At 40.1% G+C, this 15,743-nt stretch overlaps 1 protein-coding gene and 1 pseudogene across 4 annotated transcripts in view; one reads left to right on the plus strand and one right to left on the minus strand.

The window, feature by feature from the left end:
* The window catches only part of HORMAD2 (HORMA domain containing 2), a 101,613-nt gene that overhangs the window by 63,650 nt on the left and 22,220 nt on the right, over positions 1 to 15,743 (minus strand). For 3 of the 4 annotated variants that reach the window (XM_030914141.1, XM_010359534.2, XM_010359541.2), the window contains 4 exons: positions 14,750 to 14,813; positions 13,018 to 13,054; positions 4,085 to 4,105; positions 3,384 to 3,410 (listed from right to left, as the gene is read on the minus strand). In XM_030914141.1, coding sequence (XP_030770001.1) covers positions 3,384 to 3,410; positions 4,085 to 4,105; positions 13,018 to 13,054; positions 14,750 to 14,813 — 149 coding nt within the window. The remainder of the gene's footprint in view (positions 1 to 3,383; positions 3,411 to 4,084; positions 4,106 to 13,017; positions 13,055 to 14,749; positions 14,814 to 15,743) is intronic. The other variant, XM_030914142.1, reaches the window with a different exon arrangement.
* On the plus strand, positions 12,028 to 12,342 carry LOC115892716 (annotated as a pseudogene).

Here is a 15,743-nt window from a genome sequence, read left to right on the forward strand (position 1 = left end):
CTCAGCTCAAACAGTAGCCTCTCAAGGATGCCTCCTAGGAACTGCCCAATTTAACACAGCCATCCAATCCCTCCTTCTTCATTCTCCACTTCAGCACTCTCTAGTACATTACCTTTTTAAAAGATTTTCTTCATAGCACTATGTCTATCTGAAATTGTTTTACTAATTTTTGTTTATTTATTTATTATTTATCCTACCTCATAAGAATGTAGGCTTCTAGAGAGCAGGGATCTTGCCTATCCCATTCACTCCTGTGTTTTTATACCTTGAACAGTGCTAGGCACATAAAAGGAACCCAATTAATATTTGCTGAATGAATAAATATTTGGCCAGAGTAGAGTTCATGCTTACTTAGGATTTCATCCTATAAAGAAATTTTCCAAAATAAAGTATATTGTGGCTAGAAACAGGGGCCACTTACAGTTAAGCTCATGAAGCAGTCTATTAAAAGTGAGTGTTGGCCAAGTGCAGTGGCTCACACCTGTAATCCCAGCATTTTGGGAGGCTGAGGAAAGGGAATCCTTTGAGACCAGCTGGGGAAACATAACCCCATATTTCCAAAAATTTTAAAAAATAACTGGGCATCGTGGTGAACAACTGCAGTCCCAGCTACTTGGGAAGCTGAGGTAGGAGCATCGCTTGGGCCTAGAAGGTCAAGGCTGCCATGAGCCAAGATCACACCACTGCACTCCAGCCTGGGTGACGCAGGGAGAGCCTGTCTCTTAAAAAAATGAAAAATAAAGAGTGTTGATCACCTCTAATGCTAAAGAGGCACAAAGGAATAGACAGTGAAACCATAAGATTTATGCCTTCACAATATTCATATATAATAATTCCATATGGTCTTGCATGCATTAAGCTGCATAAATCTTTCTTATTTACATTTTGTCTTACATGCTTTACTCATACTTGCTACTCATTTTGTAGTGTGTGCCTATAGAAAAGCTACGTTATCACTCTTCTCTTTTAGTACTTAGTTTACTTAGATGCTTACTTTTGTTGGTCATCTTCCTCATGAGATAGAGCAACCAGAACAAAACTTCAAGCACAGAAGTACCGTAACTTCGTGGAATGCTGAAAACTCGGTCTTCTGAACTAGGGACACACACTTGTTTGATTTAAGCCAGAGGTTCTCAATTGTTGTACCATGACATACTCTTCACAAGAGTGCTGCAAATTTTAATCCACCTGTCCAGTGTATTTTTGCTTCAGGCATATAAACATTGTTATTGTTTGTGCAATTTTGTTTAGGAAAGGATATACTTCCAGGCATACAACTGAAGAAACATGGCACAATATGAGATAAATGCCAAAGAAGATGTTTATGTTAGAATGTTGTTTTGTGAGTACATAAGAGAATGAGATCAGGGAGGTAAGTAGTTTTATCAGTGACTTGATGCTAAATAGCAATCATAAAATAATGTAACTTGTGGATGCTCTTTGTGCCCTATGAACATTGCTATATCACAGTAGTAGTTACATTGTAATTATTACTGATTTGTTTGGGCTCTTTTGAGTGTTTTAGTATCATCCAATATGCTACTGAATTTTTTAGTAATAAAAAGTATACCATGAACACACGGGTTAGGAATCACTACCTACCCATAAGGGGAACACTCTGTAAACATTCAAAATATTTTTTTCCTGGGTCATAAATGATAGCTGAAAACTTACCACATAACAAGCTTTTGTTTCCTAATTTCATTATTATATATGCTCGCATTTCTTCCCACTCTGTAATACTTTTTTTGTAATTAAACTCAATTTGCTTAGCATTTCACTACCCCCCCAAAAAAACACTGGTTTTAAACTAGGAAGTTTTCACGCATAAGAAAACATGATAAATACTACACTAAGAAAATGACCAATTTAGTAACTATCAGAAGGTTTTATTTTGGGAAACTTCCCTTCAAACTTACAGTGTGGTGGGGAAGCATTTTGAAATGAAACAAGAGACAAAGAAATAAAAGATAGAACTAGTTTGGGCATTGAGGAATTTCTACCTACTGTATGTAACAGTTTTCTTACCCCTTGCTTAAACAGCTACATGTCATCTTGCAAAGAAAGAGTATTAAGAGCTAAAAATGCATAATTTAGTCTAGAATAGCACCAGTTAGGCCAAATATGTAGCCTTAGAGAACGAAAATTGGTAAGTAAAGAAAAAGGAAAGAAAGCTAGGAGAAAGACAAAGAGAGTAAAATGAGAAGAGAACACAAGTTTTCTCCCTCCATTTCTGTGCCACAGCCACATTCTAAGTGGTACAAGTAACTATTATGTGTCCAAGACTATGAGACAAGACGCTTGTCCTCAAGAATTCACAATCTGGGCCGGGCATGATGGCTCATGTCTGTAATCCCAGCACTTTGGGAGGCTGAGGAAGGCAGATCACTTGAGGTGAGGAGTTCGAGACCAGCCTGGCCAACATGGTGAAACCCCATCTCTACTAAAAATATAAAAATTAAAATTATAAAAAATATAAAAATTAGCCGGGCATAGTGGTGCATGCCAGTAGTCCCAGCTACTCAAGAGGCTGAGGCAGGAGAATTGCTAGAACCTGGGAGGCACAGGTCACAGTGAACCGAGATTGCACCACTGCTCTCCAGCCTGTGTGACAGAGTGAGACTCTAAAAAAAAAAAAAGAAGAAGAAGAAGAAAAAGAAGAAGAAGAAGAATTCACAATCTGGTTGAGGAGATTAAGTAATCAATATGAATCAACTGAGAGTGTTAAATTGTGGGGTTCTGCTGGAAAAAAAATTTAAAGAAAGAAGTTAGCATAGACCAAATAGCCAAAGAGGCTTACATATAAGATTTGAACATAGTTGGTCTTGAAGATGAGTCGGATACCCTAAACAGAGGGAAGAAATCTAAAGAGAGAAGTAAAGAGGTAAAACTCCGAAAATCTGTGAAAACATGAAAAGGGGGAGAATTTAATTGGCATAAAAGAAAATTAGCGTTTTGCCATATCTCATTTATTTTCCCAAAAGGCCATAAACAGAAAGGATTCATAATCAGTTTAAATAAATAATAAAATGTGGTTTTACATGACTCAGAAAAAAAAGGCCATAAAAATTAAATTTTAAAAATTTTTAAGAAAAAAATGTGGTTTTATACATTTATACATTAAGAGAGTCTTAATGCCAACAGGTTAGGGAATAGGTTCAGTTCTTCTCAATGCCTTTTTTCCCCAATACCCTTAGATAGTTTTTGAAAAATCTCATAATAAGAGATTGGTCAAGTTTAGAGTAAAATATACTGAAAGAGCCCACTATGAGTTCCTCTGCTCATATGGTAGTCTAGCAACATAATATATAGCCTCAACTCAGAAAAACATCTTAAAATATTATATACATATATTACCCACCTATACGTTTGTGTGTTCTTACCTCAGATCCCATGGGATTTGTGTAAAGCTGTATAAGGGAAAATAAACAGCATTCAATTTCTGGAATTTACTAGATTACTCCTCATGAAATACATTTTTTATATAGAGTTCAATTGTGCTCTATTAGTTGAGTACAGGCATATATTTTAAGCTAGAGATAGGATATGCTTATTTTGTGAACGTAGAGTCTTTAGAATATTCTGTGAACACTGAATAAAAGGAAATTAATAATGAAGCATTCATAATTACCATGACTGAGCTACAAATAAATTCTAAATAATCCATTATGGTTTAAAATTTGTTCAATAAATCATAGACCTAAGACTCTCAATGGTATCTTCTCATTTTCTATTCTTAACTATGTATACCATGTTAAACTCAGAGGTATACAAAATTTCAAGAGTCTACCAAAGTTCAAAAACAAAAAATTTGGAGTCTGTAAAGTAACTAAAAAAATAAAATCCTGAGAGCCAATAAATGAAGCAGATAGTACAGCCTATATATTTTCCCAGGTGTTATACCAAAGAAATATACAGTTCATAATCTTTTATTAAAACTTCTGATAGATCCTGTTTTTAATTCCAAGACAGATAAAAAGAAAAAGTCAGGGAGGAAGGGGGAGAGTACTGTTTTAATGTTTCACTTGCCAAAAGACAATGAAATAGAGACAGAGGCTTGGTCTTTAAATGAGTGTGTACTTACTGTCAGTACTGCCATACGTAGCTTCAAGAGAAAGAAAAATATTATTATTATATACTTGCACCTATGTTATCATTCTTTTCAATAGACTAATTAAAATATTATTTCAGAGATTTTTGAAAGATTGGGGTAGGAAAAAAATATCCAGAAGACCAGAACAAAAAGGATACAGTCATCACTCAGTATTTGAGAAGGAATTAGTTCTAGGACTCCCTATGAATACCAAAATCCATGTGTACTCAAGTACCTCAGGGAGTATATGAAAAGTCAGCCCTCCGTATCTGGGTTTCACATCTGCAGATACTGTATTTATTTTTTTATTTTTATTTTATTTTTTGTTTTTGAGACAGAGTCTCACTCTGTCGCCCAGGTTAGAGTGTTGTGGCATGATCTCAGCTCACTGCAACATCTGCCTCCCAGGTTCAAGGGATTCCCTTCCTGAATAGCTGGGATTATAGGTGCCCACTACAATATCCAGCTAATTTTTGTATTTTCTTTTTTTCTTTTTCTTTCTTTTTTTTTTTTTTTTTGAGACAGAGTCTTGCTCTGTCGCCCAGGCTGGAGTACAGTGGTGTGATCTCAGCTCACTGCAAGCTCCACCTCCTGGGTTCACACCATTCACCTGCCTCAGCCTCCCAAGTAGCTGGGACTACAGGCGACCACCACCACATCTGGCTAATTTTTTGTATTTTTAGTAGAGACAGGGTTTCACCGTGTCAGCCAGGATGCTCTCGATCTCCTGACCTCGTGATCTGCCCGCCTCGGCCTCCCAAAGTGCTGGGATTACAGGCATGAGCCACCACAGCCGGCCTAAGTTTTGTATTTTCAGTAGAGACGGGGTTTTGCCATGTTGGCCAGGCTGGTCGTGAACTCCCAACCTCAAGTGATCCTCCCACCTTGGTCTCCCAAAGTGCTGGAATTACAGGTATGAGCCACTGCGCCCAGCCTGTGTTTTCTTTTTCTTTCTTTCTTTTCTTTCTTTTTTTTTTTTTTTTTTGACTCACCAGGCTGGGTACAGTAGCACGATCTTGGCTTACTGCAACATCCACCTCCTGGGCTCAAGCAATTCTCCTGCCTTAGCCTCCTGAGTAGCTAGGATTACACACGTGCGCCACCACGCCCAGCTAATTTTTGTATTTTTAGTAGACACAGGGTTTCACCAAGTTGGCCAGGATGATCTCGATCTCCTGACCTTGTGATCCACCTGCCTCAGCCTCCCAAAGTGCTGAGATTACAGGCGTGAACCACTGCCCTGGCCCCGGCCTGTATTTTCAATCCACCTTTGGTTGCAGCTGTGGAAGTCACAGATACAGAGGGCCAACTGTATTTATTGAAAATAATCCATGTATAAGTGAACCCGTGAAGCTCAAACCCATGTGGTTCAAAGGTCAACTGTACTTTTTTTTTCTGGGAGGGTCACAATTAACTTTATGCTAAAATTATATGAAGCCAGGTGCGGTGTCTCACACCTATAATCCTAGCACTTTGGGAGGCCAAGGTGGGTAGACTGCCTGAGCTCGGGAGTTTGGGACCAGCCTGGGAAACATGGTGAAACCCTGTCTCTACTAAAATACAAAAAATTAGCCAGGCGTGGCTGCTTGTGCCTGTAATCGCAGCTACTTGGGAGGCTGAAACAGGAGAATAGCTTGAATTTGGGAGGCAGAGGTTGCAGTGAGCTGAGATCGCGCCATTGCACTCCAGCCTGGGCGATAGAGATTCTATCTAAAAAAAAAAAAAAAAAAGTATATGTTCACAATTTGATAGCATATAAAGAGGAATTTCCCAGATATCTGAAAACTGATTCTTTCCTATAATTTTTTTCTTTTTTTCTCTCCATTTCCGAAAGACTAGCATTTTTAAATTGATACATAATAGTTGTACATATTTTGGGGGTACATGTGATATTTTGATACCTGTATATAAAGTGTAATGAGTTAAACTGTATTTTAAATCATTTCTAGATTACTTATAATACCTAATACCATGTAAATGCTATATAAACACTTGTCACACTGTATTTTTATTTGTATTATTTTTTATTGTTGTACTGTTATTTTTTCTAAATATTTTCCAGTCGGTTGAATCTGTGGATGTAGAATGCTCTGATACATGGAGGGCCAACTGTACTAACTATTCACTCATTCAAGTGAGAGTCCATCACATACACAGGGCTCTGCTAGAGAGGAGAGGGACACAAAAAAGATAACTATCCCTCCTCTCAAAAAGTTATATTCTAGTTCTGGAGGCAAAAGGTATACAAAATAATTCAGTATTACTAAATAAATGTGCAACAAGTACCTCAAAAAGTGTCCCATTTGAAACTAATCTACTAAAGTAAAAATGTCTTATATGTCTATAAAGTCCTTGTCCTCTCTACATATACACTACTATGAACAGATTATCTCTTCTTGAAAGAGTAATATATAGAGATAGAAATATACGTTCGGGCGCGGTGGCTCAAGCCTGTAATCCCAGCACTTTGGGAGGCCGAGGCGGGCGGATCACGAGGTCAGGAGATCGAGACTATCCTGGCTAACACGGTGAAACCCCGTCTCTACTAAAAAAATACAAAAAACTAGCCGGGCGAGGTGGCGGGCGCCTGTAGTCCCAGCTACTCGGGAGGCTGAGGCAGGAGAATGGCGTAAACCCGGGAGGCGGAGTTTGCAGTGAGCTGAGATCTGGCCACTGCACTCCAGCCTGGGTGACAGAGTGAGACTCCTTCTCAAAAAAAAAAAAAAAAAAGAGATAGAAATATAATCAAGCCAATGATAATTGTTTTTAAAAACTAGAATACAAATCAGAAAATTTCAGGCTAGGCACAGTGGTTCTTGCCTGTAATCCCAGCACTTTGGGAGCTCTCAAGGAGGGCGAATCACTTGAACTCAGGAGTTCAAAGTCAGCCTGGAAAACATGGTAAGATGCCATCTTTACAAAAAGTAAGATAATTAGCTAGGCATGGTAGTGCACACTTGTGGTCCTAGCTATTTGGGAGGCTGAGACAGGCAGATTGTTTGAGGCCTGGAAGTTGAGGCTGCAGTGAGCCATGATTGTGCCAATGTACTCCAGCCTAGGCAACAGAGTGAAACCTTATAAGAAAGAAAGAGAGGGCCGGGCACAGTGGCTCATGCCTGTAATCCCAGCACTTTGAGAGGCTGACGAAGGCGGGTCACGAGGTCAGGAGTTCAAGACCAGCATGGCCGACATGGTGAAACCCCATCTCTACTAAAAACACAAAAAATTAGCCAGGCGTAGTGGCAGGCGCCTGTTATCCCAGCTACTCAGGAGGCCGAGGCAGGAGAATAGCTTGAACCCAGAAGGCGGAGGTTGCAGTGAGCCAAGACCATGCTGCTGCACTCCAGCCTGTGCAGCAGAGAGAGACTCCAAAGAAAAAGAAGAAAGGAAAGAAGGAAGGAAGGAGAAAAGAAAAGAAAAAGAAAGAAAAGAGAGAGGAAGAAAAGGAAGGAAGGAAGGAAAGAAGGAGGGAAGGAGGGAAAGAGAGAAAAGAAAGAAAAAATTTCAGAACCACAATTTCATATCAAAGGACTAAAACTTTACTGCCACTTTGTGGCCATTTTGATTACTGCATATAAACTCATACATTAATTAATTGAGTTCATTTATTTACGCATTCATTCAAAAATAGACATGGCTGCTATCTCAGGGAACATTCAGACTGCCAGGGGAGAACAACAGTAAACAACAAAAAAATAGCAAAGATAGCTATATCATTATCATCGTGTTCATTGCTATGAAGCAGCAGCATGGGGTGCTATGAGAACATAAAAACCATCTAGGCTGGGGAGGAGGGTGTCAGGGAAGGCCTCCCTAGGGAAGTAAATATTTAAGCTGAGACTTGAAAGATAAATTTGAGTTAGCCAGGCAAGGTGTATGGGGCAGGGGAGAGAAGTTTCTAGGCAAGAGGAACAAGATATGCAAAGGTAAAAGGAGCTTGGCATGTTCTAGATTGCTTGTGTGGTTTGAACATGGGAACAACAGTGATATCTTGGAAGGCAGACAGGGATCACATAGGCCTTGCAGACCATGTGAAAGACTCTGAACTTTATTTTAAAAGCTGTGGAAAATGTTTAAACAAAAGAACAACACGATCAGACTTGGGTTTCTGAAAGTATGCAGTGTGGACAGTGGATCGGAACGGTGAGGAACTGAGAATGGGAATAAGGAAACAAGCTAGGTAACTATATACAATATAGTCTCTTTTTTTTTACAATAATTATCTACAACACTGATATGTGTTTATTTTAAAGAATTCAAGCAGGCCGGGCGCGGCGGCTCAAGCCTGTAATCCCTGCACTTTGGGAGGCCAAGACGGGCGGATCACGAGGTCAGGAGATTGAGACCATCCTGGCTAACACGGTGAAAACCCGTCTCTACTAAAAAAATACAAAAAACTAGCCGGGCGTGGTGGCGGGCGCCTGTAGTCCCAGCTATTCGGGAGGCTGAGGCAGGAGAATGCCGTAAACCCGGGAGGCGGAGCTTGCAGTGAGCTGAGATCCGGCCACTGCACTCCAGCCTGGGCGACAGAGCGAGACTCCGTCTCAAAAAAAAAAAAAAAAAAAAAAAAAAAAAGAATTCAAGCATAACATAAAGTACAAAATAAGTATAAAAATCACCCAAAATTGAAACCCCATCTCTACTTAAAAATACAAAAATTAGCCAGGCGTGGTGGCACACACCTATAGTTCCAGCTACTCGGGAGGCTGAGGCAGAAGAATCACTTGAACTCGGGAGGCGGAGGTTGCAGTGAGCCAAGATTGCGCCACTGCACTCCAGCCTGGGCAACAGAGGGAGACTCCATCTCAAAAAAAAGAAAAAAAAAGTCACCCAAAATTTCACAACTAGAAATAATCATGCTCTTACAGGGGAACATCTTTCAAGATCTCTAGATACTCAAATTTGATTTTACTCAAACTATTTTCATTTATTTATATACTTATTTATTTGAGATGAAGTTTCACTCTGTCGCCAGGCTGGAGTGCAGTGGCATGGTCTCAGCTCATTGCAACCTCTGCCTCCTAGGTTCAAGCAATTCTCCTGCCTCAGCCTCTCAAGTAGCTGGGATTATAGGCACAAGCCACCATACCCAGCTAATTTTTTGTATTTATAGCAGAAATACAAGGTGTCACCATGTTGCCCAGGCTGGTCTCAAACTCCTGGGTTCAAGAGATTCACCCGCCTCAGCCTCCCAAAGTGCTGGGATTACACTGTGCCCGGCCTCAAACTACTTTTAAAACATATCGTACCAGCTACAAGGTCACCTGAGGAAAGTTATAAAAGATTAACAACTGAAAAACAATATAAATACTATTTACTTAAGAGACTAAGTCATCTATCTAAAATTTTGTCTTTTGATCTCCCCAAAACAAGTTATTTTGACTGAGTCAGTCATACAGGTAGTCATTTAGTAAAATAAATGTATCAAACTAGCTAGATACCCTTTGTACATTATACTGCTATTTGAGTACATGTAATACTTATAATATTTTATTTAAGAAGTGACTCTTACTATTATATTATGACTTCCCTGAGAGTGGAATCACATTTTACTCTCATTATTATCTCATCCAATGCCTAGGCACAATGTCTGGCACAGATTAAATAGCCGATGTATAAAGAATGAATGTTTAACACATACATAGTGTTTGTTATGTGCCAGGCATTGTTCTTTTTTTTTTTTTTTTTTTTTTTTTTGAGACGGAGTCTCGCTGTGTCGCCCAGGCTGGAGTGCAGTGGCCGGATCTCAGCTCACTGCAAGCTCCGCCTCCCGGGTTCCCGCCATTCTCCCGCCTCAGCCTCCGAGTAGCTGGGACTACAGGCGCCGCCACCACGCCCGGCTAGTTTTTTGTATTTTTAGTAGAGACGGGGTTTCACCGTGTTAGCCAGGAGGGTCTCAATCTCCTGACCTTGTGATCCGCCCGCCTCGGCCTCCCAAAGTGCTGGGATTACAGGCTTGAGCCACCGCGCCCGGCCAGGCATTGTTCTAAACATTTTAGATCAGCGGTTTTCAAATTGTGGTCCCTAGACCAGCAGTCAAGAGCATCACTTGTAATTTGTCTGAAATGCAAATTCTTACATCAGAATATTGAGGTGAGGCTTGACAACCTGTGTTTTTTTTTTTTTTTTTTTTTTTTTTTTTTTTTTTTTTTTTTTTTTGAGATGGAGTCTAGCTCTGTCGCCCAGGCTGGAGTGCAGTGGCGCGATCTCAGCTCACTGCAAGCTCCGCCTCCTGGGTTTACGCCATTCTCCTGCCTCAGCCTCCCGAGTAGCTGGGACTACAGGCGCCCGCCATCTCGCCCGGCTAGTTTTTTGTATTTTTTAGTAGAGACGGGGTTTCACCGTGTAGACCAGGATGGTCTCGATCTCCTGACCTCGTGATCCACCCGTCTCGGCCTCCCAAAGTGCTGGGATTACAGGCTTGAGCCACCGCACCCGGCCGACAACCTGTGTTTTAACAAGTCCTCCAGGTGATTCTGATGCAAGCTAAAGTTTGAGAACCACTGCTTTAGATTATTAACTCATTATCAAATAACCTTAACAAGTGGATTCTATTATTATCCCCATCTTATATGCAAAGAAACTAAGGTACCAAAAGGTAGGTTACTTGACAAAGGCCACACGGGTATTAAGTGACAAAACTGGGATTCTTCAGACCATCTGACTCCAAAACTTGAACTTCTAACTATATTGTACTGCCCATCAATGAGGAACAGTCAGGAAATGTCACTAAATGAATGGATGAAGGGGGAATGAATGAGCACTGTTCAGTATAACAGTGATGGCCTTCTCCCCCTCTCAATCTGTCCAAATATTTAGGGCCTTCAAAGCTCAAAAGCTATTTTCTCTCAAAAGATTTCTCTCATGTTCCTCACAGGGTATAGTGCCTGCTTTCCCATACTTCCCATTGCATATGATCATTATCTTTCTTTAGGCATTCATGACTTTCTAATGAGCATTATAGGGGTGATGAAAATATCTCTGATATTTTTACATTAAAATATCAAATTGACATAAAAAATCAATATATAGGCTGGGTGCAGTGGCTCATGCCTGTAATCCCAGCACGTTGGGAGGCTGAGTTGGGCAGATCACTTGAGGTCAGGAGTTCGAGAGCAGCCTGGCCAACATGGTGAAACACCGTCTCTACTAAAAATACAAAAATTAGCCAAGTGTGGTGGTGCATGTCTGTAATCTCAGTTACTTAGGAGGCTGAGGCAGGAGCATTGCTTGAACCTGGGAGGTGGAGGTTGCAGTGAGCCAAGATCGCGCCACTGCACTCCAGCCTGGGCGACAGAGAGAGACTCTGTCACACACTCACAAAAATAAATAAATAAATATGTAAAGCCCAATATGACATAGATGCTGGCCAGTCAGAAAGGATGCCAATTTAGCTCTAGAGCTGGGCTCCTGGAAGCAACCCTTGGACTAGATATTAACCTTTTGGTTACTGGATTTTGGAGTGTTCTGGAGATATCCCAAAAGAGACACTGGTAAAGTGATGTGGAGGATATTGATAGGGAGCCACATGAGGTCTCAGAAAAGCAGCAATTTACCATTCAATACAGAAATATTTCAATATTTTAAGAGCAGATACAGCTGAGTCAGTATGTAACAGCTGATCATCAGCCCTGCATATGAATATCACTTATCTTCTGCCAAGGTCTATAAGCTCTTTCCCACTTCTGTTTTATCTTTGTATCCCTAGGTCCCTCTGGTCAGTGTTGAATAAATCATAAGTAACAAATGTGCAGTGGAAATAGAAATATATGAATGTGCTAAATAATCTAGTGTAAGGCTTCCTGACCTCAAGATTTCTTAAAGGAACAGGAATTGAGGAGTAAAAAGAAGACATAGATGGAGAAAATGGGGAAAAGCAGTGGTGGAAATTTCAAATATTTATAGGCCTTGGCTGCCACTGGAGAGCAGCAGCCATGGCTCTGCTCTACCTTACAGCCATGGGACTCAACAAGGGCCACAAGGTGGCCAAGAATGTGAGCAAGCCCAGGCCTAGCTGTCACCACAGGTGCCTGACCGAACACACCAAGTTCATGCGGGATATGATCCGACAGGTGTGTGGCTTCACCCTGTATGGGCAGCATCCCATGAAGTAGCTCAAGGTCTCCAAGGACAAATGGGCCTTCAAGTTCATGAAGAAAAAGGTGGGAACACACATCTGCACCAAGAGGAAGTAGGAGGAGCTGAGCAATGTCCTGGCCGCCATGAGGAAAGCCGCTGCCAAGGACTGAGCCCCCTGCCTTGCACTGCCCTCTGCTCATAATAAAAGCTTCACAGGAAAGAAAAAAAGAAAGAAAAAAGAAATTTCATTTATATACATCTTGTCTCTTCAATTAGAACTAGAGCCTCCATTCTGTACGCCCTTCATAGCTGTCTTGGGCGGCATGAAAGATCAGATGCACTTAAAATTTAAGCTATATATTTTTTTAAATCTGAGGTACAATACTAGTACAATACTACCTATTGTAAAGGAATAGATTATACTTATGAACTAAATATAGTTACCAAAATAACTAAGACAGAATAAAAACCAATTATTCAAGTCCATTTTTTTCCTTTCATATCTGCAAATTGAATCACCACTATTCTAAATATGTTCCATGCACTAAATGCCACATTCTTGTCTCTCCTGTCCCACATCCTGTGGATCTCTTCCAGTGACTTCAGAGGAAACTCTGTGGTCAAAAAGATATGAGTATGTAAAAGAGAAAAATGAGTTTTCTTTCTAATTGATGCAAAGGAGACATCAACAGGACAATAAAGACATAAGATAACAAGAAATTAGTTTATGAATGCAAACGTAGACACTTATACTGTTAAACACAACGAAATAAAAGTCTAATTTCTTTTTATAAAGAATAAAAGACAAGCCTTTGATTCCAGTGTAAGTTTAAAAACATTCTTACGTATCTCTTTTCCAAAGCATCAAAACAACCTTGAATCCTGTCAAGAAATAAATATTTGATGTCAATTGGACCACATGCAAAGCCAAAATAATTCCAAGTACAGAATTCATTTGCACTTTTTGCTTTGATGTACATTAAGTTGATAACCATTTTACCTTTCCTATTTAATCATTTTTTTAAACTTCCAGCAACTTTTAATATGTTGATAGAACTTTGTAAGTAGTAATGAGCAATTTTGTGGTAGTGAACCAAATTTTTTGGATCCCATGTTTAGTACACTGACACGCATATGATGAATTATCAGTTTTTTAAATTTCTGTGGGTACATAGTAGGTGTATATATTTAGTATTTTATCACAGTTTTTATTTTTATACAAGTCAATTTTCTTTCAAAAACAAAGCTAAATCAGTGTCTTAAAATTATTAATAATATTGATAATTAAAAATATTGAATAATTCTTACAAATTCCTAGAAAATTATTTTTTAAAAAGAAAGAGGGAAAGCAGGCCGGGACAATGGCTCACACCTGTAGTCCCAGCACTTTGGGAGGCCAAGGTGGGCAGAGCATGAGGTCAAGAGATCGAGACCATCCTGGCCAACATGGTGAAACCCCGTCTCTACTAAAAATACAAAAATTAGCTGGGCATGGTGGCGTGCACCTGTAGTCCCAGCTACCCGGGAGGCTAAGGCAGGAGAATCGCTTGAACCTGGGAGGCAGAGGTTGCAGTGAGCCAAAATCGCGCCACTGCACTCCAGCCGGGGGACACAAGGAGACTTCGTCTCAAAAAAAAAAAAAAAAGAAAGAAAGAAAGAAAGAAAGAAAGAGGGCCGGGCACGGTGGCTCAAGCCTGTAATCCCAGCACTTTGGGAGGCCGAGATGGGCGGATCACGAGGTCAGGAGATCGAGACCATCCTGGCTAACACTGTGAAACCTCGTCTCTACTAAAAATACAAAAACTAGCCGGACGAGGTGGCGGGCGCCTGTAGTCCCAGCTACTCGGGAGGCTGAGGCAGGAGAATGGCGTAAATCCAGGAGGTGGAGCTTGCAGTGAGCTGAGATCTGGCCACTGCACTCCAGCCTGGGTGACAGAGCGAGACTCCGCCTCAAAAAAAAAAAAAAAAAAAGAAGAAAGAAAGAAAGAAAGAAAGAAGAAAGAAAGAAGAAAGAAAGAAAGAAAGAAAGAAAGAAAGAAAGAAAGAAAGAAAGAAAGAAAGAAAGAAAGAAAGAAAGAAAGAAAGAAAGAAAGAAAGAAAGAAAGAAAGAAAGAAAGAAAGAAAGGACAAAAGAAAGAGGGAAAGTAGGAAAGAAGAAACGTTTTTTTAAAAAAATGGTCTTGGCCGGGCGCGGTGGCTCAAGCCTGTGATCCCAGCACTTTGGGAGGCCGAGACGGGCGGATCACAAGGTCAGGAGATCCAGACCATCCTGGCTAACATGGTGAAACCCCGTCTCTACTAAAAATACAAAAAACTAGCCGGGCGACGAGGCGGGCGCCTGTAGTCCCAGCTACTCGGGAGGCTGAGGCAGGAGAATGGCGTAAACCCGGGAGGCGGAGCTTGCAGTGAGCTGAGATCCGGCCACTGCACTCCAGCCTGGGTGGCAGAGCAAGACTCCGTCTCAAAAAAAAAAAAAAAGAAAAAGAAAAAAAAATCTTACTAAATAAAGTATTATGGGTAATTTCAGCCATGATAAAAATAATGTTGTTCAACTTTTACAGAATTTCTATTACTTACCATCTGATAATATGCAGTGACCCAGGACATTTTTTATCTTCTCGGAGGATTTTTAAACTGAGGTCTACAAAAACAGAAACACAGTCTATTTTTGTCTACTAAATGACTGCTGTACTGAAATTGTCCATGCTAAATAGGGTATTTCCTTTAACTATTTTATTTATGTAATTTATTTAGTATTATAGCTTATAAAAACATTTTGGATCTCTAAACATCTACTTTAAAAATAAATCCTATGTTAAGAAGTAGCTTAGTCTCAATTTTGATTACAGTTAGGAGTTTCCCTCTTCCAAAATGTAGCACAACTGAGTTGGCTCCAAAATCAATTTGTGTCCCTTCTTTGCCTCTATAGAATTCTAAGTAATTATGAGGTAGTGTTGAGACCATCTGCATTGACCAACTTAAAATATACACCTCAATCTCAGTCATTTCTCTGTTATTTCTCTCCCTCTCAATGAAAAGAAAGGAATGAAAAATTTCACATGGATTATTCTCAAATACTTACTTTATTTGAAATCTAAGTACCTTTTTATACTTAGGAAGAATAGGAATATCATATTAAGAGTCTGGGTTTAGGCCGGGCGCGGTGGCTCACACCTGTAATCCCAGCACTTTGGGGGGCTGAGGCAGGAGAATTACTTGAGCCCAGGATGTCGAAACCAGCCAGGGCAACCTAGTGAACCCTCACCTCTAAAAAAAAAATTAAAAAATTATCTGGGCATAGTGGCACATGCCTATAGTCCCAACTACTCAGGAAGCTGAGGCAGGAGGATCACTTGAGCCTGGAAGGTCGAAGCTGTAATCCTATAATGATCATGCCGCCACACTCCAGCCCGGACAATGAAATGAGACTCCATCTCTAAATAAATAAATAAATAAATAATAAATAAATAAATAGAATATTGGTTTAAAGTAGTCCAAGATCAATCACTGATTTATGTGTGATTTTGCATAAGTAACTTCACCTTTTCATATTGTTTTCCTGTCCTAAAAT

The sequence above is a fragment of the Rhinopithecus roxellana genome, chromosome 13, assembly GCF_007565055.1.
Source record: "Rhinopithecus roxellana isolate Shanxi Qingling chromosome 13, ASM756505v1, whole genome shotgun sequence".
NCBI lineage: Eukaryota > Metazoa > Chordata > Mammalia > Primates > Cercopithecidae > Rhinopithecus > Rhinopithecus roxellana.